Genomic DNA, 24569 nt, shown 5'->3' with positions numbered 1-24569 from the left:
TTCAAACCAACACAGAAAACACAAGCCAAAGCACCCAAGGTATATAATCAAATCATAACCTAACAATCTCTACACATAAATTCGATAGATTAGAACCACTAACCTCTTGGAACGGATTAAGAACGGTTCAATAACGAAAACCCAGAAATTTTATAACCAAAATCAGCCTACAATCAATCAAAACGATAGCTAAAGGAATAAGAACAACTAGAAACAATTAAACTATGATTAAACCATAAGAGATTGATGGAAAATACTTACCAATGATCAAAATAGGCGTAGGAATCAATAGGAGGTGATATTCAGATAGTAGGTGCCGTTTTAGGGTTTTAGAAAAAGAGTAAAATCAGTTTAGGTCGAGTTTAGGGGGTTTAAATAGCAAAAACGACGAGCTGCAGAAGCTGAAAAAGCCTTGTCTCGATCGAGACAGACTTGTCTCGATCGAGACAAGAGTAAAAAGAAACTCTCTGCCTCAAAAACTACTCTTGTCTCGATCGAGACAACCTTGTCTCGATCGAGACAAGAGTTAAAGAAGCTCTTATCTCTAAGGCTTGAAACAACAAGGTAACAAACATACACAAACATGATGTATGAACCATAAGGCACACAAAACTAAACATATCACGTCGGAAAGTTCTTCGGAACAAGCCGGAAAAATACGGGGTGTTACATGCCACCATCACTAACCCCAGCCGCCGTTGCCCTTCCTCTACTCTCGTCTAGCCCTTCTCCTCTTTAGCCCACGCCGCCCTCTCAAACGAACATGTTTGTCTTCTCATAAAAACTGATAATTCATCTAAGTTTGCTTCAATTGTTCATCTAAGGAGATGAACAAATAGTCTGTCTGGGTTAGTTTGAGACAAACCTAGATGAACGACTAGGTTTGTCTAAGGAGACGAACAAATCATGTTCGTCGGCGGAGGCTGAAATGGAGGAGTGTGGTGGAGGCAGACCACGGCGAGAGTGAGGGAGAGTGGTGGAGAGCTGGGGTTAGGGGTGCGGTAGTTGTAGGTTATTAACTCAGGCTTTGCTTTTTTAGGATTTTAGAAGTAATTTAAGTATTTTGAATTTTTACGGTATTATAGTGGCGTGTCAAATTATGCGGAATGTGTTTTAATTAGACGTGAGTAGTTTACTGTCTTTCAAATCAAAACTCGTGAAATTTATAGGCCTAGATTAAAATTTAGAAATAACATTGGTAAATGGCCCTAAAGTCAGGGACCGCGAGTGAATTTAAGCCAAAAAAATCATAGACTTATTTCCCTCTTTTTAAGCTCCTAACACGCACGAGAAAGAAGCCCAAAATAAGCAAAAGGGACATAACCTCCGATAGAACCCAAAGTACACAACTCAAATTGGGCCTTACTAAAACCCCTTCTTTACGACTGACTCAAAGTCAAAGTCTCCATTTTTAAGCTTAAAACTCCATTTTTCTCCAGAAAACAACCAAAACCCATTTCAAATGGCCGATCACCACCACCACCAGCACCGCCCCCATCGCCTCGCCGTCCCACCACGCACCACCCCCTTCTCCACCACCACCACCACCACAACAACAACCCGACCATACCCAAATTACTCCCACCTCTCTACACCAACACCAACTCCATCAAAACAACGCCTTTCATCACTCTCATCATCCAAATCAAAATCAAAATCATCAGTTTCATTTCTGATTCTCCTCCTCTTCTCCCTCCGCTCTCTCTACTCCCTCCTCCCATTCCTCCGCTCATCTCCGTCGTTCTCTCTCTTCCCTTTCTCCTTCCTCGTCTCCCTCCTCTCCTTCCTTCTCTCTCTAGCTTTCTCTTTTTTTCCCAATTACAATCAACCCATCTTCTCCATCTCTTCAATCTCACCCGCCCAACACAAGCTTTTAGTCACTAAATCTCTTCTCCTTGGTGGGGTTTTTCTCCTGAGATTTCAAGCTCTTCGCTTTTGCGGCACTGCTGCTCTCATTCTTGCTGAATTATCCGGTTCCGTCGCCGCCCGGTTCGTAACTCAAGTGGGTAAGCATCAATTGGCGAATAATGGTGGTAAATTTTCCGGGTTTTTTGCGCTTTTTATCGGGTTGTTTTTGTTATCCATCAGTTGGGATCGGATTGATTGCTTCCCATTTTCGACTTCTTTTGGATTTTCGGTGTTTCCTAGAGAGAATTGTGTTCGGTTTTGGTCTATGTTGTTACCGTTTTCGTCTGGGTTTTTAGGTTGTTATGAGCGTGTTTCCATGAACTCTGGCGCTATCAGACAGCTCGGTCCGAAACGGGTTAGATTGGTTTCTTTATTTTATACTACTTTGTTGCTGTTTATTCCTGCTTTAGTTAGTTTAACCATGTTTGAGAGTGGTGATGATGATGTTTTGATTGCGAATTTCGGTTGGCCTTTAGTTAATACTGTAGTTTTTGGAGTTCTTTTAAGTGAAAATTATTATACTGAAGATAAGTTGGTTTATTCTAAGGATTTTCAGAAAGAGTTTTTGATTACATTTGTTTGTACAGTTGTTTTGGAGTTGTTTTATTTCCCTGAGTTGTCTCTTTGGGGTCTTTTGTTATGTGGGCTACTGTTGTATATTGCTGTTAGAAAGTTGGATCCTCTTTATTGGAATTATCTTCAATTGGGATTGGAGTCGTCGGAGTCGCTTAGTTCTTCAATTATGAAGCCTGTTAGACATATTTTGAGCGAGAGAAAGTCTCGTAAGATTGCGCTCTTTTTGTTGATTAACACTGCTTACATGGTTGTCGAGTTTGCTGCTGGGTTTATGAGCAACAGCCTTGGATTGATTTCGGATGCTTGTCACATGTTGTTTGATTGTGCTGCGTTGGCAATTGGTTTATATGCTTCTTATATTTCTCGTTTGCCTGCGAACAATCAGTTTAATTATGGACGTGGGCGGTTTGAGGTTTTGTCAGGGTATGTTAATGCTGTTTTTCTGGTTCTTGTCGGGGCATTGATTGTGTTGGAGTCGTTTGAGAGAATTTTGGATCCGCAAGAGATATCAACTGATAGTTTGCTAACTGTTTCCATTGGAGGGCTTCTAGTAAATCTCGTTGGGCTGGTCTTTTTCCATGAGGAGCATCACCATGCCCATGGTGGGTCCGGATCATGCTCACATTCTCATTCCCATTCGAAGTCCGACTCTCATTCTCACCAGCATCACCATCACGACCATGATCATGAAGGTCATGATGGAAAACGTCATGACTGTATATCTGTTTCTCACAACTGCAATGAGAAGACATTGGCTAGCCACAGTGGTCATCTTGAACACCATCATTGTGACCACCACCATGATGACCATAACCATACTCATGATCAGAACCAAAGCAACCATGCTCACCATCATCACGATCACAGTGGCCACTCTCACCATCATCATGACCATGAATTATCCTCCCATGCTCACACTCATCACGACAGTGACAGTGGTTCCAAGCAGAGAAATTTGATATCCGTCGAAGAAGAATCTCAAAAACGGGAGCATCGCCATATTGATCACAATATGGAGGGAATATTTTTGCATGTTCTGGCAGACACAATGGGAAGTGTTGGAGTTGTTATATCTACCCTCCTGATAAAGTATAAAGGATGGCTTGTTGCTGATCCTGCCAGCTCAATATTCATTTCCGTTTTAATCATATCCTCTGTCATTCCGTTGCTCAGAAACTCCGCAGAAATTCTGCTTCAACGAGTTCCGAGGGCTCATGAGCAGGACATGAGAGTAGCTGTCAAAGATACTATGAAGATAAAGGAGGTACATGGCGTTCAGAATTTACATTTCTGGAGCTTTACGAACACAGATGTTATCGGTACAATGCAACTCCACGTCTCAGCAGAAACCGACAAGGCTTCATTAAAGGATCGGGTTTCACACATATTTCACGATGCAGGAGTCAAGGATTTGACAGTGCAGATAGAGTGCATCAAATGATTAGCATAATCATTTTTGAGATGGGTTTCATCTTCCTGATATATGTGGGGAAGCTCGAGAAGCGAATGAGATCTTCACTGGAATTATCAATTGTCGATTCTACTGATTCAGAGTCTATCTTTTTGCTTGTGCTGAGCTTCACGGGTTCGACTCTTTTTTCGAGAGAAGAATGTTGTCAAGTTAGTAAAGCTTAATAATGCTTTACTGGATCTCTAAACAGTATTTAAACTCATGGGTGATGGAGGATCATTTTGGCAAACATCAAACAGAAATAATTAGTGATTGTAATGTACCTGTTGAGAAAACATATAGAAGTAGAAAAAAGAAGTGCGCTGATCTTGTAGATTTGAGGAGGCTGAAGTAAATTGTAACGTTAAAAATATTATCATATGACATTTTTGTTCTTTCCAATCTTTCCTCTTGGAGTAATAAATTTATAATTAAGTTAATCTATTTTTAAATTTTTATTTGAATTTTGTATTACTAAAATTACTTATAAAATAATAATTTTCTTATCAAATAAGAGAATAATAGTAGTAATTCTTAACAGTCCAAGCAATATTTTTGGTAATATAATGCCAAAAATGATTAGGCACATTTGCCATAATTATGATTATCTCAAAAATAGATAGCTTCAAATATGTATTTGTCTTGTCAATTATAACCAAAAAAAAAAATGGTTATAATGGACATAACAAAAACTTAGCTATTTCAATTAATTAAAAATATAGTTAAATATAGGCAATCTCCTTAAAAACCCCTCACATTTCAACCCCCTTTTGTTTGCACCCTTATCTTTTAAAATCACCAATTTTACCCAAATTGCCATCTTTTACTTTCAATTGCACCCTTAAAGTACTAAATTGATCTTTTTTTCATTGGAAAAAATTCAGATCCATACCTTATATTTCCACAACTAATTTAAATGATACCCAATGTTAAAATTTAAATAAAAACACCATCTTCCCTAAATTTTTAAAAGTTAAAATTTTTTATATTAAATATAAATCAATGTTCACAAAATTTGCTATCCAGATTTGTTCATTGGGCTTCTTATATGACTCAAACAAGATTATATGTTTATCTATACTATATATAAAAATACGGATGGGGGGGAGGGGGACAGGCAAATTTACTGAATAATCCTTTTCAGTTTAACACTAAATAAAGGTTTTATAGTCATTAACTAATTAGTTATTTAATTAATCACTATTTTAATTAAAGTCCTAATTAGAATAGGTAGCTAAATTATCTCCAATTTAGTTTTTAGTATGTAAAAAATAACTAAATTGTCTTCAAATTAGTAGGAATACCTATATTTTAGTTTGATTTAACTACAAAATTAAAATACTATATTTGGTCGATATATTATTATTTAAATTTATTATCTTATTATTTTTAAAGATATTATTAATAAAATTAAGTTAATTATGGTTATTATGGTTATTATAAAACCAAAAGAAGAATAAATTCAGTATGGAAAAAAATTTAATAACCGAATATATTATATTTACTTTTACAAAAATTCTTAACTAATTTAATATTAATTATAAATAAAAATTGATATAATTATAATAAATTTACAAATATGTATATTGACGAGTTACGTTACGAGCCACGTGCATAGCACGTAATGCGAAACTAGTAGTTTTAAATGTTAACAAAATTTTTATGGCATATAGGGCTTTGGGAATGTGGGATTTTGGGCGGCTAAGTTTGTTCATGAGAAAGGCTGTCAGTGACATTACTGGTGCACTCAAGAGTCCAAACGGACTTGACATTCCAGCTCTGCTTAAGCATAAGGAAAATAATCAAAGCCTCAAGGATTCTATGGATCTGAACGAATTGCTTCTTTGCGAGTGTGATGCTCTCATGCCAAGCGCATGAACAGACCCACCACGGTGGGTCTATTCTCAGATGGGTCTGTCCGCCGGAGAAGACGGTCGTCTTCTCCGGATAAAAAAATATTTTTTTAAAAATGAATAATTGTTTATTTAATTATTTAAGATGTAAAAAATTATTTTTAATATTTATTTAATTTTTGGACGGATTATTTTTCGGTGATAGATGGGCGTCAGTGGGTCATGGTTTTCGGTTGTGTAACTTGATTTTTTTTTTTTGTTAAAAATCATTAAATATTTTATCAAAAAAAATTATTTAATTAATTTTGTGGAATTAAAACGGTAAAATTGAATAAAAGTGGATGTGAAATTTAGTGATTTTTGAAATTTTTTTTAGAGAAAATGGTTTTATTCTTGAAATTTTAACATTGAAGATTATTTAGAATGTGTTAAAATATAAAGTATTGATATGAACTTTTTCCAGTAGAAAGATGTCAATTTAGTACTTTGAGGATGCAATTGAAAGTGAAAAATGGTAATTTGGATAAAATTAGCGATTTTAAAAGGTGAGTGTGCAAACGAAAGGGGATTGAAAGCTGAGGGGATTTTCAGGGAGCCTTAAATATATCCGTAAACCCCTTTTTTTTTCTCTGAAATAGAGAGCAGTTTTTTTCTCTCTGAACTTTTTGTTTAGAGTGAAATCGATATGTCTATTAAGGATATCAATACTTTATGTGATTTACTATCTCTTTCTGATGATGAAGAAGATATGGTGGTCTGTAATCTTGGAGAAGAGGCAAGGACAATGGGTGAGAAAAAGGTGGCTAATTCTTTAATTGACAAAGTGTCGTCTACTAAAAAAGTTAACAGGGAGGGATTAATCCAATCTGTGAACTATATGTGGCAAACAAAGGAAAGTCTGGTGGTAGAAATGGTGGGACCAAATATTTTCGTTTTTCAGTTTGGTTCGTTGGAGGATAAGAGAAGGGTCCTCGGAGGTGGTCCATGGAAATTTCAAGAAAGCTTAATTGCGTTGAAAAAATCCAGATGGGATAGGTGATCATACACAGATGAGTTTTGCAATGGTATCATTCTGGGTAAAATTTCACAACTTGCCTTTTGTTTGCATGAATGTGGAGGCAGGACATTCCTTAGGATCACAAAATAGGTGTGGTGGAGAATGTTGATCATGGTGCTTCTGGAGATTGTATTGGAAGGTATATGCATGTTAGAATCAAAATTAATATTACCAGACATTTGAAGCGGGGCTTAAAGGTTAAAGTGGATTCACAAGGTACTATTACTACTACTTTGTCGAGATATGAAAGGTTACCGGAGTTATGTGTGAACCGTGGTATTATTGGACATCCAATATCTGAGTGTTCAAAACATAGGGGAGCTGAAGGAAGTTTGAGGTATAATGAACTCATTAGGACAGGACCTGTCCAACATTCGAATGTCAAAAGTAAAAGAGCCAGAAACAATGGTGAGGTCAGAGAAGATGGTGATGGAGGAAGTCAAAACTCATTGTCAATGGAGAGAAAGAATATGGAAAGTGCTGTATCTAAGGAAGGTAGAGATAATAATGGAGGAATCATAGGAAGGAAAAGATATGATGGAGAAGATAAGGGGATTGGAAGTTTAAATTTAAATACAGATGAGAGTAATAAGAAGCGAAATCATGAGCAGCCAATCTCAAATTGGAAAGTCAACAAAATGAATCTGTCTGTTACAGATTTGGTGGAGGTTAATATCAAGAGGAAATTAGACCATACACTGTTAAAACACAAAATAATCTCACTTTTACTGTTCAGCATCTCCGGCTTGAGAAATACGGTCGAAATTCAGCGTGTTTGAATTTTACACTTTTTCCTTTTTGATTTTACGGTGGATTTAACAATGATTGTGGATTTTTCTTCTTTCTTCCGATCTTCGTCTTCTTCGCGCATCAGTCTTTCCCTCTGATTTTGCGACAATAACGACGATGAGTTGCCGATTCATAAGTTGTCGGCGATGGCGGCGGTGATGGGTTGTCGATTTAAATGTATAAATCTACAACAACAGCTCATTCTTATGAAAATGGAACAATCGTCGATTATAGGTTGTTAATCGATGGTTGTGGCGGCTGAGGGTTTTCCAAATTTTGTGGATTTATTGGAGTTGATGGGTTGCGGTGGTTTGCTGACAACGGTGGATCTGATGAATTCAGTGTTGGATTTTTGATTAAAATGGGTAGTTGATAATTTTGGGAGTCAGTGAGCAATGTAACTGGGTATGCAGTTCACTAACGGTTTATTAGTAGTTTACTAAAAGTTTTATAAATTTATTTTAGCAAAGCCATTAATGAGAAAATAGAAACAGGGATAAAATCTCTTCTCTTTCTATTTAGTTTTTGATTAAAATATTCATATACTAGACAATTTGTCTCTTTTAAATTCATTGTTAAATTAAGGGCATGGTTTATTATAAATACTCTGTTTTGTGGGTTTAAATTAAGTGCATGGTTTATTTATAAATAAATAAACTGATAGTAAATTAATAGTAAAACGATAGTAAACTGTTAGTAAACGGTTAATAAATATAACTATACTTTATATTAAATAAATTAGCTATAATTTTTAGTAAAACTAATAAACTGTTAGTAAACATATGGTAAATTAACTTATTTTTTAGTAAACTGATAGTAAACGATTAATGAATTAACTATACGGTTAAAAAAGAAATTAATAGTAAATTTGATTTTTAAGTAAACAGCTAATAAATTGATAATAAATTTTTTGTTAGTAAACTTATAGGAGATTTACCGTATTTTATAAATAAAAACCGTTAGTAAATTGTTAGTAAACCGTTAGTCAATTTTTTTATTTTGTAAACCGTTGGTAAACAGTTAGTAAACCAATAGTAAACTTACTGGTTTTTAAAAATAAAAAACCGTATTTTTCAACTCAAAAAGTGTAATTTCGCAACTTTTAAAAGTCAAACCGTAAAAATCAACCCCAACTGGTCAAACCGTATTTTTCAAAATATTTATACATAGTATGGGTATTTTTGAAAAAATTTCTAATATCAACAACGATATTGAACCTAGAGGAAAAGAATTGATGATAAGGATGAAAGCCGAGCCCAAAATAGATGGTGGGCTGAGAAGTGGGCTTAAAATTTTAGGCAAAGAAAAAGGAGTTAAAAAGCCTGATGGAAAGATCAAATCTATTTTCAAAAGCAAACTTCAAAAACTACCGTTGAGAGAGAGAAAACAAATTTGGAAGATTTTAAAAAAGGGAATGGGGAAGAGAGTGCAAGTGGAGTCGATGGAAACTGTGTGAAGGTGGTGCCAATTACATTTTCCCAAACTGGGGATTGTGCAAATTAACAGGGAGCTTACTCTTACGGTCTCTACTAGGCAGGACTGCCGAAATCAATGAGTACCCTTTGATGGAACGTTCAGGATCTGGACTCTCTTAAAACGTTCAAGAAATTTAGATTTAATTATTAGATCTAATTATTTTAACCTATAAATTTGGGTGACCCTTGTTGGTAAGTTTAGCGATAGTCGATGACTGTATATTTACAGTTCTCATCATTTTTTCTAGAATAGTTGACTCAATATGTTGAGAAACCGTTCATGTAATTTTCGTTATTATTAATGGAAATTTTAGACTTTGAAAAAAAAAAGACAACAAAAATAAATGATGTGATTTTAATAATATTTAGAATTGTTCTGACATGTGGAATTTAAGTTTTTTAAATATATTAAGCCTAACTATTAATTTAATGTTTATCGTATAATTTAGTAAATAAAATATAATTTGAGAATAATTAAAAATAAAAATAACCATTTTAAAAGTATTTAAATTTTTGTATTAATATGATATAAAGATTATAAAATATAAGTTTAATAATGTAATTCCAATATCAATAATTTAGGCTGCATAAATTTTCTACTTCAAAATTTAAAAAATAAAAAATAAACAATTTGTACTTGTGATAAAATTGCGATGGCCTCAAATGAAAAAATAGGAACTGTCGTCGTAGAAACTTGCTTCCCACGCAATAATTTCCTTCGGCCGAACGGAATCCCAGTATCCATATAAAAATTAAAAATCAGTTCCAGTCCAACTATTACAAAATTCACGATCCCATTCCCCAATTTAATCAAATTTTACCCAGCAATGGATTTTGATTCATCCTTAAAACAATACGTTTCAGACAAATTAATTTCGGTTTTTGGGTATTCTCACCCAACAGCAGTACTCTACGTGATCGCATTGTGCAAGCAAGCCGCAACTCCGGCCGACATCATCCGTAAGCTTCTCGAATTGGGTACGTCTTCTTCAAATTTAATTCATGATTTTGCATTTGAACTGTTTGATAAATTGCCTCATAGAAACCCTACTTTAAATTTGCCTAGACCTGAGCAGAATGAGACAGAGTTGGTTAATCAAGCCAAACCCCGTAGGAATTATCGGCTAATCAAGGCTGAATCTGACAATGATGACGATGATGATGATGATGCGAAGAGTCGGGTTAAAGAACCGATATTTACAAAGAGGAAAGTTGATGATAATTGTGATGATGTTGATGCTTTGAGAGTGAGATCAAGGCAGGGGTATTTAAAGAAACGGGTGAAAACGAAATTGGAGGAGATTCAAGATGAGTTAGATGATGAAATTGTTTGTTTTGATGATGTGAAGTTGAGTGAGAGAGAGACTTCGCTGATTAAACGGAAAAAAGAGGTGCGTGAGATTGTGAACAAAGGGGGTTATTATGATGGGGTTGATTGTGAGGATCGGTATAGGATTCCGGAGGTTTATGATGATCAACGAGGGCGTGTTGATCAGAAGAAGAGGTTTTCTGTTGCTTCACAGCGTGAGACGGATGGGTTTGAAAAGCAGGAGTCGTGGGAGGTGTATCAGAGCCGTAAGGGGATGATGAGGTTTGGTTCGAAAGATAGGAAGAGGGAATGTGATGAATATCAGCTTTTGTTTGATCGAATTTATACTCTTGAGGACCAATTGCCTGATCAATCAGTAGCTGATATGGAGATTGAAGTTGATGTATCAAATGATTTTGAAGAGAATAGGAAGGCATTGCCTATTTTTCAGCATAAGGAAGAACTTTTGAAATTAATTCGAGAGAATCAGGTTCTGGTAATTGTAGGAGAGACTGGGTCTGGGAAAACTACCCAGATACCTCAGTATCTTCATGAGGCAGGATACACAAAGAATGGTCGAATTGGCTGTACACAGCCACGGAGGGTTGCTGCAATGAGTGTGGCTTCTAGGGTATCTAGTGAAATGGGAGTGAAACTTGGGCATGAGGTTGGGTATAGCATTAGATTTGAGGATTGCACATCGGAGAAGACTGTTTTAAAATATATGACAGATGGCATGCTGTTGCGAGAGTTTATGGTGGAACCAGACCTGAAAAGTTATAGTGTGATTATGGTAGATGAGGCACATGAGAGAACAATTTCCACTGACGTTATTTTTGGTTTAGTGAAAGACTTGGCAAGATTTCGAAGTGACCTCAAGTTGCTAATCACTAGTGCAACTCTTGAGGCAGGAAAGTTCTCTAAATATTTCGATGATGCTTTTATTTTTAGAATTCCAGGAAGGCAGCATCCTGTTGATATATTGTACAAGCAACCGGTAAAGACATACTTGGAGGAAGCTATTGCTGCTGTTTTTCATGTACATGTGTCTCAACCACGAGGTGATATTTTGGTGTTCCTCACTGGACAGGAAGATATTGAAAGCGCAGAGGATACTTTGAAACAAATGGTGAGACATTATGGAAGTAAAATTGCTGAGCTCGTGATATGTCCAATATTTGCTAACCTTCCCACTGAGCTGCAGGCTAAGATTTTCAATCCTACTCCCAAAGGGGCACGCAAGGTTGTCTTGGCAACCAACATTGCTGAAACTTCTCTAACAATCAACGGAATAAGGTATGTTATAGACTCTGGTTTTTGTAAAATGGATTTTTATAAGCCAGGGACTGATATGGAATCGTTGCAGATAACAGAAGTTTCCAAAGCATCTGCTGCACAGCGAGCAGGTCGTGCTGGACGAACAGGGCCAGGAAAGTGCATTCGGTTATATACTGCCGATCACTACAAACAGCTCAATGATAATTCTGTTCCAGAAGTACAGAGGAGCAATCTTGCTCATGTTGTTCTGAGTCTGAAGAGTTTGGGGATAGTGGACATGCTGGACTTTGATTTTATGGATCCTCCGTCCAACGAGTCTCTTCTGAAAGCACTCGAACTTCTTTTTGCTCTGGGTGCTCTGAACAGTAAGGGTGAGCTCACTAAGCTTGGGAGGTCAATGGCCGAGTTTCCACTGGATCCAAAACTCTCCAAAGCACTTATTGCTTCTGAAAAGTACGGATGCTCGGAGGAGATAATGACAATTGCTGCAATGCTTTCTGTTGGAAATGCAATATTTTATCGTCCCAAGGATAAGCATGTACTGGCAGATAACGCAAAGAAGAGCTTTGAATATGGGGATGTTGGCGACCACATTGCTCTTTTAAGAGTGTATAATTCTTGGGAGGAGTCAAGCTTCTCTAGTCTCTGGTGTTATGAACACTTCGTCCAATTCAAAAGCATGAACCGAGCAAGAGACATACGAGAGCAGTTGAAAGGGCTAACGGTGAGAGCTGGAATTAACCTGAAATCGAATTCGAGCGACTTGAAAGCAATAAAAAAGTCTATAATCTCAGGTTTTTTCCCTCACATTGCAACTTTTCAGGCTTCCGGATCCTACAGAACTTTAAGAAGTCCTCAGATTGTTGATATACACCCGAATTCAGGATTGGCTAGGGCAATCCCACAACCTAAGTGGATTGTTTACCATGAGCTGGTACTTACAGGAAAAAAGTATATGCGACAAGTAACTGAAGCAAAACCAGAGTGGTTATTGGAGATAGCTCCTCACTACTTTGACAGGACAGAAGTTAAAGAGTCAGCCCTGAATAAGCACAAGAAGCACCTTGGTGCATGATTGATTGTTTATGTTTTTAAGATAAGTTTTTCAGTTTCTTATATTGACTACAAATTAGAGTTTTGCTTCTCTTTAACTGAGCTGTTTAATTTTGAACTTCAGCTTTTCAACTTCTGCAACATGCAAATTATTTCACGGATAATGCTAATTTATGTTGCATGAAGACTTATCCAGCTCTGCATTTCAATATTTTTATTTTCGTGATTGTTTCTATATTTCGACTTATTCTTTTCTTTTTAACCGTTAAAATTATCATTTTTACGACTTCAACAGCTAATTCAATTCTTCCCTATAATCTAAGGCTTGTGATTGCTCTTGGATTTTTCATTTGTTGCTGCTTCCGGTGGTTGATTCTCCCCGTCCGGTTTTTCTTTCTCTGTGTTGAAAGGAGGCGGCTGCAGCGGCGGTCGGTTTGATTGATTTTCATTCTTAACTCCACAGTCCACAGCTACTAATTATATTTCTTGAAATGAGAAAGATTCGTAACAAATTGTGAAAGATCTGTGCTTTATTAGTTTATGTAGCTCAGAGGTACTATTTTTATAGCTGTTCTTGTTCATAATTAGTGTTTTAAATTATCTGGGTTTTGCTTATTTTTTGTGTTTGTATCGTTGAAGTGTTAAATTTATGAACTTGGGTTAGTGTAATGTGGGTTTTGTTTAAGGGTCTGATTTGGGTGTTTTAGATTAAGTTTAATGAGATGTTGCACTATGGCGAGTGTTCCATTTAATCAAATGGATTAAGGGACTAGTAAGAATCATCAGAATAGGCTTTGTTTGTTTGTTTATCAGCATTTTTTGGATTGTGTTGTTATACTTTTATTTTGCTGTTTTAGGAAGTAGTAGCAGTAATTTTGATGAATCTGTTACACTATAATCTCATCAGTTAAACTCCGGATGCAATCAATGTGTTTAAAATTTTGAAGGACTTTATGAAAGAATTTTGGCACTTCAACACCAATGACCAGGAATATCTTCACTGCCATTTTATTCAGGTTTGTATTTCTACTTTTATACCTGAAATTGACTTTAAATTAGTAGCTCTGATTTGTTCTTAGATTACTTTGTTGTTTATAACTAGGCCATTTAATTATTGAATGAGACTTTTAAGTAAACCGATATTGCTGGAGTTTGCACTGACATCTCAGAAAAAGGAATGCCTATTAACCAATTTAAAGAAGCATGAATTTGTTAAAAATGTAGCTAATTTAGTTAAGAATCCATTAGCCTTGACGCAGAAGAGTCGGCTCAAGTTAAAGGCTCCAAATTAGCAAGTGTGACAAGATTCTTTCTTCGACGAGCTTTCTGTTAAGCTTTTGTTGTTGGTATACATTTGTTTTGTACATTATTTCAAATTTGACTATGGGTATGCTTAACATACTATTCTGTTTCTGTTTGAACTCAAATTGTATGAATTAAAGCGATGTAAGATTGTTGAAAGAAATTCATATCGAACGGGGTATTAATTTTCTTAATTTTGTCTTACAATATGCTTAAACTTTCCAACAATGACATTAAAAATATATAGTATGAGTTTTGATTTTTCAGGCATCTTCAAATATGAAGAGAAACTGGCATTATGAGTTATTAGCCTTTCTAATTATGTGATCAGTGGCTTGTTTTTTAGGCCATAAATTCTTTACTTATCAAATACTTCGAGTGTTAAACTATAATGAAAATATCGGCAAAGATTTCAATAAAAATTTGTTTGTACTACTCTAATTTTTTTGATTAGTTGTCCATGTTTTGTTATAATATTAATAGTATAAATAAACTATTTGAAATAAATTCGTTTGCTTGTACAGGTCCAATAAGCATTTTGACATTTCACTTTATATTGGTGTTAAAGTTGTTACGATCGATGTTATGGAAAATCGATTGACTTATCGGTGATAGATTTGCAAAAAAATTAAGGGTGGTGATTTTATTCGACATTTTTTTGAGGACGTGATTAAAATAAAAAAAAATATGTAAAGGTGGTGATTTTATATGGAATCAACCCTTAATTTTTTATAATGTTTAATTTAACAATTAGAATATAAAACTAAATTAATAGCAAAATCATAAACAGTTTAAGGATACTCTAAGTAAAAAAATTGAAATTTCATATCCTAAATTGTTTTATAAAACTATATTAGCAATTGCTTTAAATATGTTTTAAATATTTCAGTATAAACTAGTTGAGCTTTTTGTGACTTGCTCAAAATTGATTTAAAAAATTCAAGGTCGATTTGAAAAAATCGAGTCCAGTTCGAGCTACTCGAATTTAATCTCAAGCCAACTTTAATCTCAAACTGAGTCTAACATCAATTAAAAAGATTTGTCTCATGAGATTAAACTAACCTCTTACGTACTTAAATACATTAATATGATTAATATTCTAATAATCAGTTTGATTCTTTATTGAACTCAAGCTCGAGTTCGAGATCGATAAATTAGAATCGACGACCATTTACACCTCTAAGGGGCCGTTTGGTTCGCCAAAAAAAGAGGGAAATGGAAATGGGAATAGAAATGATTCTCATTATTTGTGTTTGTTTTGTCAAATTACATTAGGGAATGGGAATGTGATTACCCCTTCAATGGAAATCACGCATTCCCCCCTTACCCCATGAGACTTTTAGGAATGATAATCAAAATTTAGCAAATTTTTTTAACGGTTAATCTCAATAAAATACCAAACCTTTACGGATTTTGTCAGTTATAACCAAACCTTTAAAAATTGTCTATTTTAGTCAATTTTAGGATATTTAAAACCTTTTTAGCCATCCGTGAATAAAACCGAAAAATTTGTCATTCGTCAATGAACTAAACTAACCGATTTTGAATGATATAAAATATTTGAAACTTTTTCTATTGAAATCATTCAAAATCGGTTAGTTTATCCCATTGACGAATAGTAAATTTTTCGGTTTTATTCATGAATGGCTAGAAAAGGTTTCAAATATTTCAAAATTGGCTAAAATAGACAATTTTTAAAGGTTTGGTTATAACTGACATAATTCGTAAAGATTTGGTATTTTTTTGGAATTAACCCTTTTAATGATAAATAATAAATATATAATTATTAAAAAAATTATTTTTAAATTTTAAAAAATATACTTAAAATTTTTTATTTTATTTTTTTAAAATATTTTTGAAAAAAAAATATTTTAAAATATTTTAAAAAAAAACATTTTTATTTTAAAAATATAATTTTTTTATATAAAAAATATTTAAAATTTAAAAAAAATTTTTTTAATAAATAATAAATAATATTTTTATTAAATTTTATCCATTCCCATTTCCAATCCTACACTTTGAACCAAACAAAAAATGAAAACAATTATTTCCATTCTCATTTCTTCTCATTCCGATTCCCATTCCGATTCTCATTCCCAACTTTAAACCAAACGGCCCCTAAGTTCGATTTTATTTTATCATTAAATAAAAAGAAGGGCTTTTTATGCCAAACACGGCATTTGAAGGACTCTTTACTTTTATACAGCCCATCTCATTTTTTTACTTTTCCCACCATCTTATTTTATAAATATAACCTAACATCTTATAATTATTTCTTTTATACGATTTTTCATTTTGGCTCTCAAATTAACAGTTATTTTCTCCATATTTTTCCATCCCCTGCTCTTTACTCTTTTTCATGGTCGCCGTTCTTCAGCGAGTTTCAGCGGCGCTTCGCTGCCGCCTTCATTCTCGCTGCGCCGCCGCCATTCTTTTGTTTCCGTGTTTTCTTTTCCAGATCTGGATCGGAGTTTTTATCGGAAGGAAGAATAGATATCGGAAATTTTTAACGACTTTAGAAGTTTTTTAAAGGCATATGATCAGATTTCGAGGCAAAATGATTCATCGTTCTTCTTCTTCTTCTTTTTCATTTTCAGATATAGAATTTTTTGTTCATTGTTTTTAAATAACAGTGATTTTTTTTACCATTAAACATGTGTAAAGATTATCTTTAAAGAATGTAATACTAATTTTCATGTACATAAAATAATTTTATGATTTTATGGAATGAAAATCTGTTATTTCTGTAGTTTTACTGTGTTTGGTTGAATTTCTGCGTTTTTATTCCGCAACACGATTTATTAATGATGGTTAGTTGATGAATTATTGTAATGTTTCAGTGTTGTTGATTTTATGTTGATTTTATGTTGATATTTTATTGATTTTAACATTAACGAATAAAATAATGATGTCCGTGAAATAAACTAAAAAAATAAAAATTTAAGTGAGACTAGATAATGATATGTTAGCATTGAAAAATAAGACAAATAAACATATTGAATTATTGTAATGTTACAGTGTTGATATTGTGTTGATTTTCGGTTGATATTTTGTTGATTTTAGCATTGATGAAAAATACTTATTATGGATAATGTTACAATGTTGATCTCGTGTTGATATTATATTGATATTTAGTTAATTTTAATTTTAACAAAAAAAATATCAACATTACAATAATTTAGCAATTAATCAAAAATTAAGGTATCGTTTTTTCTATTTAAATTTAATTTTCATTTTTTTAGTTTATTTCATATGCAATATTATTTTCTTTGCCAATGTTAAAATCAACCAGATATCAACACAAAATCAACAAAATATCAACCAAAAATTAACATAACATCAACACTTCAACATTATAATCATTCAAAATTATTATTTGTCTTTTACCTAAATGTTAACATATCATTATCCAATCTCAGCTAAATTTTTATTTTTTTAGTTTATTTCACTGACAATATTATCTTATTTGCCAATGTTAAAATCAAGCAAACGCCAACTGATTATCAACACAATACCAACACAATATCAACATAAAGCCAACATAATATCAACAACACTGCAACATTACAATAATTTAGCAATTAATCATCATCAACAAATCGTGCTGCAGAATAAGAAAAACGCAAAAATACAAACAAATGCAAGAAAAATGCAGAAATAACAAATTTTTATTCCATAAAATTACAAAATTATTTTTTAAACATGAAAAGATAATCTTTATACATGTTTAATGATAAAAAAAATACTGTTATATAAAACAGTAAATAAAAAAGAAAGAAACTTGTAGATCTAAGAAAGAAGGAAGAATAAGAACGGTGAATTTCAGATCTGAAATCAAAATAGAAACACGACAACAAGAAGCAACGCAAGAACAACAAGAAGCCATTTTACAAGCCGAAACCCTATGCGGATCTTCAGCACCAACAACGGCGAAAAGAGAAACAATATTGACGAAACTTGAAGCGATGTTGAACGGCAGCGTTAAGATAGATGGATGAGGGCGGCGGATCTGAAAGAGTCGGAGGAGGCTGTGTGATTTAAGAGAAATTAAAGAAATATGAGTTGAGAGAGATGAGAGAAAATGATGATGATGAGAGAGAAAATTATTGTAATTATGAAGGTTGGTTTGAGATGAGGGGTATATATTTGGACCGTATAAAAGAAAATATTTCTAGCGTGTACTGTAGTTTTAATATTGAAAAGTTGTATCCGTATAAAAGTAGTAAACTTCAAAATTTTGGTTGTTTATAAAAAAAGTCCTAAAAAGAATAATGAATCGCTGCAGTACAAATAACATTTCAATAATTATAAATGAAAACAATGCAAATCCTAGTAAAAAAAGTCATAGAACTGCAAACCAGAAACGACGTCGTTTTTTCCTTCTCTAAACCTTGTACTAGCAAGTATAACTATGCTACCTTGTTCAGGCAAAAAATTTGTGCGCCCAAAAAAAACTTTAAAAAGAGAAAGAAATTGTTGACTCACTGTTTTTTTCCTTCTGAATCATTGACTCAGTGTTGTTTAGTAATGGCAGAATCTCAGGACAAGGTGGTGGCTGTGATCATGGTCGGTGGCCCAACCAAAGGTATCAAATTTTACATATTCAATTTTTTCTTTGATTTCCTATGTTTAAGAAATACAATAAAGTTTGCTTCTTTTATTGTTTGTTTAATCTAATTTGCAGGTACTAGATTCAGACCACTTTCATTCAACACTCCCAAACCTTTGTTTCCATTAGCTGGCCAGCCTATGGTTCATCATCATATTTCTGCTTGTAAAAGGGTTTGTTTGTTCGGAACGAGTGTTTATCTCATGCAACGGTTGTGCCATGTTATTTTTACAACATTTGAGCATTTGCGATACAGAATCTTTAATTATTGCTTACTTTTGTTATCGTTAAATATTCGAACATGGCAAACGCCTTGTTGGTTTGTTGCATGAATGACGTGGCACAACTACTTTTGTTTTAGCTTAATTTCGGTTTTTGTGATTGTTTTTGTGGTTTTCTGTAGATACCGAATTTGGTTAGGATTCTCCTGATTGGGTTCTATGAAGAGCGGGAATTTGCGTTATATGTGTCTTCCATTTCTAATGAACTCAAAATACCTGTAAGGTAACTTAATGGAGCTTCAATTGTTTCAGCTTTGTCTAAGGTTGTGTGAATTTGGAAGTTTTTTTTTGACTTGTTGATTTGCATCTGGTTTAGATACTTGAAAGAGGACAAACCACATGGTTCTGCTGGTGGAATTTACTACTTTAGAGATTTGATCATGGAAGACAGCCCGGTTTGCTTTCCCCTCTTGCTCATTCCTGAATTTTTACTTCCATTTGGTAATTTTTGAGGGGCTTTATTGCCTTAAAAATCATGAACTTTAACGTGTTTTGCGATTTTAACACGAACTTTAAATTTTGATAATTTAATACATGAACTATGATTTTTATTTTGCAATTCAAAAGACTAAGAGATTTTCCGTCAAGAATATACTGATGTGGACATTGGAGTAAACACATTCCGGTGTCCACATTAACATTCTTTTGACGAAAAATTAGTCGGTGTTTCGAATTGTAAAATTTTGAAAGTTAATATCTGACATTGCCAAAATTGAAACTTCGTGTTAAAATTGCAAACACTCTAAAGTTTGTGATTTTTAAAGCAATCAAGCCTTTTTGGTGCTACTTTTTAGGATTCAATTATGATTTGATTCTCATTTTTAAAGAGTAATCAATAAAAGCTGGATTGTTGCTTTTAGTAATGATAGTTTATGCATTTACTAAATTTGGTTTTGTTGGGCAGTCTCATATCTTTTTGCTGAATTGTGATGTTTGTTGCAGTTTTCCGTTGCCAGATATGCTCGGTAAAGTTTACTTCTTATGAATGTTTATTTGTATGGTTGTGCTTCTTCTGAAATATGTACCTACAACTTCTTAAACATCTGTTACAGGATGTGCGTAAGCTGTTAATTGTTGACTTTTGGGATTGTTTGCAATTTTCAGCGGCACACAGAACATATGGTGGGATGGGAACAATGTTAGTAATCAAGGTTGGTGATAGCTGTGCTGATTTATTGCAATAGTGTGCTTTTGTTTTCTCCTCATCCTACATCACAACTCTCTTTTCAGTAACTTTATGGTTGTTACTTCATTATACCATTTTGTTTTTTTTATTATCATTCGCTTCTTGTGCAGGTTTCTGCTGAATCAGCTGACCAATTTGGTGAATTGATTGCTGATCCAATCACCAAAGAACTGTTGCATTACATAGAGAAACCAGAAACTTTTGTATGTGCCTTTACGTCATCTCGGAATACATTAGTTTGCCTGAACTATGTTGCCCTATTTATCATCATACGCCCTTTCGCTTACCCGCCTTTGTAAATGTAGGTAAGTGATTTGATAAACTGCGGTGTCTATGTATTCACTCCAGATATCTTTACTGCCATCCAAGGTGTCTTTACAAATCGGGAAGGCAGAGGTTGATCTTTATTTATTACAGGCCTTCATTTTACTATTTTATTTGTGTTGCTTGGGCACATGTTTCAATATTCTGAATTTTGATAGTTGTATAATCAAGTAAATAAATTAGGATTTATTTTAACTTGATCATATTTTCTTTTGTTCAAATTTTTTTGATAGGTTGTGGCTGTATGCTTGAGAATAATCTGTACTGCTACTATCACTTGTCTTTGATCACCAATGACATGTAATTTTGTATATTCACGTCCTGTATGATGAATCATATGCGGTGGTATCATGTTTTCAGGGTGTTTTGTTTGCATAATGTGGCATATGCTGATAGATTTCGACACCTATTAGTTGCTAATTGTGTTATCTTATTACAGGAAGTCTGCTTCGTGTATCCGGCTTTGAGCGTTTCCAGTCTCTGACGAGGTTGACTTCTTGTTATGATCAGTGTTTTACTACAGAATTTCTGCCGCGGACACAATAGATTGCATAGCAGCATACCATTAAAAACCATGTATATAATATGCACATAGAAGATATGATGTTCAGCACAATTCGACTTGTTTGGGGTAGATATCTGTTGTAACTGTAAAATACAAATTTCTATGGAAAATTGATGCAGTCTGACAGTTTTTTTACAAGAAAGTGAAATTTATCAGCTAGGTTTCTCCATGTATTATCATGGATTATTAGAGTAGTTAATTATTCTCTGAAGTAATGCTTTTTTCCTTTTGCTGAAAAATTCACATAGTTGAGTGATATTATATCTATGACTTACTATTTTCCTAGCTATCCATTCTTCTGCAAAATCTATTACTGTTTCTTTTAGAAACTGAACTTTACTTTGATGCATTTTTTTTTTGTTACAGGTCCAGTCTTCCTTCAGATTTTGTACGGTTAGATCAAGATATTTTGTCACCTCTTGCTGGAAAGAAGCAATTTTATACATATGAGACCATGGATTTCTGGGAACAAATTAAAGCTCCTGGGTATGATATTTGACTATCGTATTGTTTTCCTTTAGATTGTGAAATTTAAACGTCGTTCGTTATGTGCCCCATCTAATTGTATTGTTAATGATGCAGGATGTCTTTGAAATGTTCTGCGTTATATCTTGCCCAATACAGACTCACATCTGCTCATCTTTTGGCTACTGGGATCGGAACTACGAGTGCTAGCATAATTGGTGATGTTTACATTCATCCATCAGCAAAAGTGCATCCAACTGCAAAGGTTTTTTTCTCCCTCCTACGTAAATTAGCATATCAATGTTTTTGTGCCACTATGAAGTTACATAATACCAGCATCAGAAAAGTGCCGACACTAGTAGTAGTAGGGGTGTGCATTCAGTTCAAACCAAACTGAACCAAAATTTAAGGTTTTGTTAAAACGAAGCGAACTAAACTAGTTGGTCAGCTTGCTGTGGTCTTTTATTACACATTATTATAACTACTGACCTTTTCTAAAATTCTGTTATAGAGTTCTTTATTTATTTCTTCCTGATCTTCCTGCTAGTTAATCCCTCTAAATGTATAACAACACAAAAGACCTTGGAATATTTAATTTATGCAGCGGATTAAAGCTGTGAAATTTGTTCCTCCGATATAATTATCCTTAAAATGGCTGGAGATTAGGTGATCTAGTCTAGAGATAATGATTTCAGATTAGGTTCAGTGTTGGCTACAAAATATGAAGATAGTCATGGGCATCCATATTAAGGGTTATAAAGTCTTAAGGATGCTTGAAATCTACAACCACTCGTTATTGTACAGCTTTTGAGACAACCAAATAGTTTAATCCCTTGTAACAAATTATTATGATTCATTGAGAGGATGAATCCTTACGAGACATACGTATTCCTCGACATTTTTAGGCCTAGCTGTGTCAGTTACCATGCTTCCATAGAGAGTTGTGTTTCTTAGTATAATGACAAGTATTTTCTTCCGTTTTTGTTTGCATTCGTGCTATTAATGGATTACAGATTTGTGCACACGTAGGTAGGGGTGTCCATTCGGTTTAAATCAAACCAAACTAAAAACTTTATTTTACAAAAAAAAAAAAATGAATCCGTTGATTCAATTCATGTTTATGTTCGGTGTGCATCGAATGTGAACTAACATTTTTTTTATTCCTACAATCAAACAGCACCAAAAACCAAAATTTTTCTATAATTTCAAATCAAGCCGAATTAAAACTATCAATTCGGTTTATTTTTTTGTTTGATTCGGTTTTTGCACACTCCTACATGTAGTACCAAGTTAGAAATGTCATTTTATGGCATCATTATTGTGCATTTCAATTTTATTCATCCTTCTCTGTGTAATCTTCTATATATGTTTATACACTCAATAATATTTTATTATAGTTTAGTTCATTATTTATACAGATTGGCCCCAATGTCTCTATTTCGGCAAATGTTCGTGTAGGAGCAGGTGTAAGACTTAGAAGCTGCATTGTCTTAGATGATGTCGAAATTCAGGTATGGGATTATTATCTGTCATGAGATGCTAATGGTAATTCTTCATCGGAAAATTAGTTAATTTTCTGTATTTTCTCTTGATAGGAAAATGCAGTGGTTATGAATTCAATTATTGGTTGGAAATCATCTCTAGGAAGATGGTCAAGGGTCCAGGCAAGTCCAATTATAAATTTTTTGATTGATGTTATGTAGTTAAGCTTATAAATATTAGTGAAGTTTAGCAATTTTTTGATATTATTTTATCTTCCTTATTTGAAGTTAATGGAGAAAAATAGATAATTTTATAATATGCTAAACTAAGCCAAGAAAACAATTTCAAGAATTCATTTTCTTTAGGATTTCAGTTCCTTTTAAAACAAAACAAAAAAAAATGTATATTTAGCTTTACCGCTTGAATATCAATTTGCCCCTTGAACTTAGACGTGATGGACAATTAACATCATAAAAAAATATCTTATTGATAACTCCCTTTAAGTTGTCAATTTTTATCGATTAAGCCAAATGTATTAATTTTGAAAATAACTATTGGGCTAATTGGTTAATAAAATGGAATAATAGATGAAAATTTGGATTATTAAAAAAAAATTAACAAGTTCAAGGTACTAATTGACGAATCAGTTAGTTCTGGTGTTAATTGTCCACCGTGTGTAAGTTTCTGAGGCAAATTGATATGGAAGTGGAACCCTTAGTCTTAATTATGGTTCGATATTTCGATCCCACTCAAATTTCTGGAAAATGGTGAACTACAATTCCAATCAGAAAACATTCCGATAGGATCTGCTAGTCATCGATGCTGATTAGAAGTTAAATTGAATATTCAGGCTGATGGAGACTACAACACAAAACTTGGAATAACCATCCTTGGTACTTGTCCCGACCTTCTTCTCTCTGCTTTATAGGTAACCTCAATGTTTCCGAAAATGCCTTGAATGTTTTTTGTTTATCTTGTGCAGGAGAGGCTGTTACTGTTGAAGATGAAGTTGTCATTACTAACTGTATTGTTCTTCCTAACAAAATTATTACGACCAGAGAACAGGACGAGATTATCTTATAAACGTTTAAGAAACTGTTCAGAGTTGATTCCCTTCCTGGTCTTCTTTCATGGAGATCTCACAGAATCATCTATCAGGAGTTGCATGGGAGGATCTTCTGCTGCACGGATTTATTGAGTATCAAAATCATAGGCACTTAGATTCCAGCGCCAGACCAACTACATTTCTCTTGTGTAGTTATATGCAAGTTATGTTGCTCGGAAACTTGTCTAATCCTATGGTTTGGCCTTTTGGTGGAAACTTAAAAATAATATTTATAATCAATTATATTAAAAAAGTTAGTTTCGATGTTTTTTCATTTCAGCTTCTGAGTCCGCTTTTCAGGTTTCTATTTATGTGCAATTCAAGAGTTGGATTTGAAAAATATTGCATGGAAGTTTTTTTGTAGTATATCCACGCTATGTTACATGAAAATATGTTTATTTCTATATTTTAGTTCATAACCTATTTTCTCAGCATATTTAGTTTTGATGTGTTTGCATTTCTGTCATTGTTTTTTAGAGTTCTCATTCCTATGCAATATAAC

At 33.7% G+C, this 24569-nt stretch overlaps 4 protein-coding genes across 5 annotated transcripts; all 4 read left to right on the top strand.

The window, feature by feature from the left end:
* Positions 1-1389: 1389 nt before the first annotated feature.
* Positions 1390-4374, top strand: LOC126673791 (uncharacterized). Its single transcript, XM_050368059.2, has one exon. The coding sequence runs from the start codon at positions 1463-1465 to the stop codon at positions 3923-3925; it is 2463 nt and encodes an 820-aa protein (XP_050224016.1). The 5' UTR covers positions 1390-1462; the 3' UTR covers positions 3926-4374.
* A 5370-nt stretch (positions 4375-9744) lies between these two features.
* Positions 9745-11909, top strand: LOC126673913 (pre-mRNA-splicing factor ATP-dependent RNA helicase DEAH1-like). 2 transcript variants are annotated; one of them, XM_050368231.2, is made up of 3 exons: positions 9745-11546; positions 11622-11713; positions 11784-11909. In XM_050368231.2, exons 1-3 carry the CDS (start codon positions 9936-9938, stop codon positions 11785-11787), a joined length of 1707 nt encoding a protein of 568 aa, XP_050224188.1. In that variant the 5' UTR covers positions 9745-9935; the 3' UTR covers positions 11788-11909. The 2 variants fall into 2 exon arrangements, with proteins under 2 accessions (XP_050224188.1, XP_050224187.1); XM_050368230.2 differs by having other exon boundaries at positions 9746-11713.
* LOC126673914 (pre-mRNA-splicing factor ATP-dependent RNA helicase DEAH1) lies at positions 11785-12933 on the top strand. The gene has a single exon (XM_050368232.1). The coding sequence runs from the start codon at positions 11973-11975 to the stop codon at positions 12768-12770; it is 798 nt and encodes a 265-aa protein (XP_050224189.1). The 5' UTR covers positions 11785-11972; the 3' UTR covers positions 12771-12933.
* A 5450-nt stretch (positions 12934-18383) lies between these two features.
* Positions 18384-24341, top strand: LOC126671011 (uncharacterized). Its single transcript, XM_050364702.2, has 15 exons — positions 18384-18635; positions 18735-18832; positions 19063-19163; positions 19257-19335; positions 19845-19905; positions 20045-20091; positions 20237-20329; positions 20432-20522; positions 20890-20938; positions 21382-21501; positions 21598-21745; positions 22899-22991; positions 23076-23144; positions 23813-23855; positions 23945-24341. The coding sequence occupies exons 1-15, from the start codon at positions 18578-18580 to the stop codon at positions 24043-24045; spliced, it is 1251 nt and encodes a 416-aa protein (XP_050220659.1). The 5' UTR covers positions 18384-18577; the 3' UTR covers positions 24046-24341.
* The last annotated feature ends 228 nt before the right edge of the window (positions 24342-24569 follow it).

This window comes from Mercurialis annua, linkage group LG3, assembly GCF_937616625.2.
Source record: "Mercurialis annua linkage group LG3, ddMerAnnu1.2, whole genome shotgun sequence".
In the NCBI taxonomy this organism is placed as follows: domain Eukaryota; kingdom Viridiplantae; phylum Streptophyta; class Magnoliopsida; order Malpighiales; family Euphorbiaceae; genus Mercurialis; species Mercurialis annua.
This window is presented reverse-complemented; position numbering and strand designations above follow the sequence as displayed.

Coding starts and splice junctions, on each gene's coding strand:
- LOC126673791 (XM_050368059.2), top strand. CDS start 1,463: ATGGCCGATCACCACCACCACCAGCACCGCCCCCATCGCCTCGCCGTC.
- LOC126673913 (XM_050368230.2), top strand. CDS start 9,936: ATGGATTTTGATTCATCCTTAAAACAATACGTTTCAGACAAATTAATT.
- LOC126673914 (XM_050368232.1), top strand. CDS start 11,973: ATGCTGGACTTTGATTTTATGGATCCTCCGTCCAACGAGTCTCTTCTG.
- LOC126671011 (XM_050364702.2), top strand. CDS start 18,578: ATGGCAGAATCTCAGGACAAGGTGGTGGCTGTGATCATGGTCGGTGGC. Junction 20,330..20,431: donor TAGAGAAACCAGAAACTTTT/GTATGTGCCTTT, acceptor TTGTAAATGTAG/GTAAGTGATTTGATAAACTG. Junction 23,856..23,944: donor ACTTGGAATAACCATCCTTG/GTACTTGTCCCG, acceptor TATCTTGTGCAG/GAGAGGCTGTTACTGTTGAA.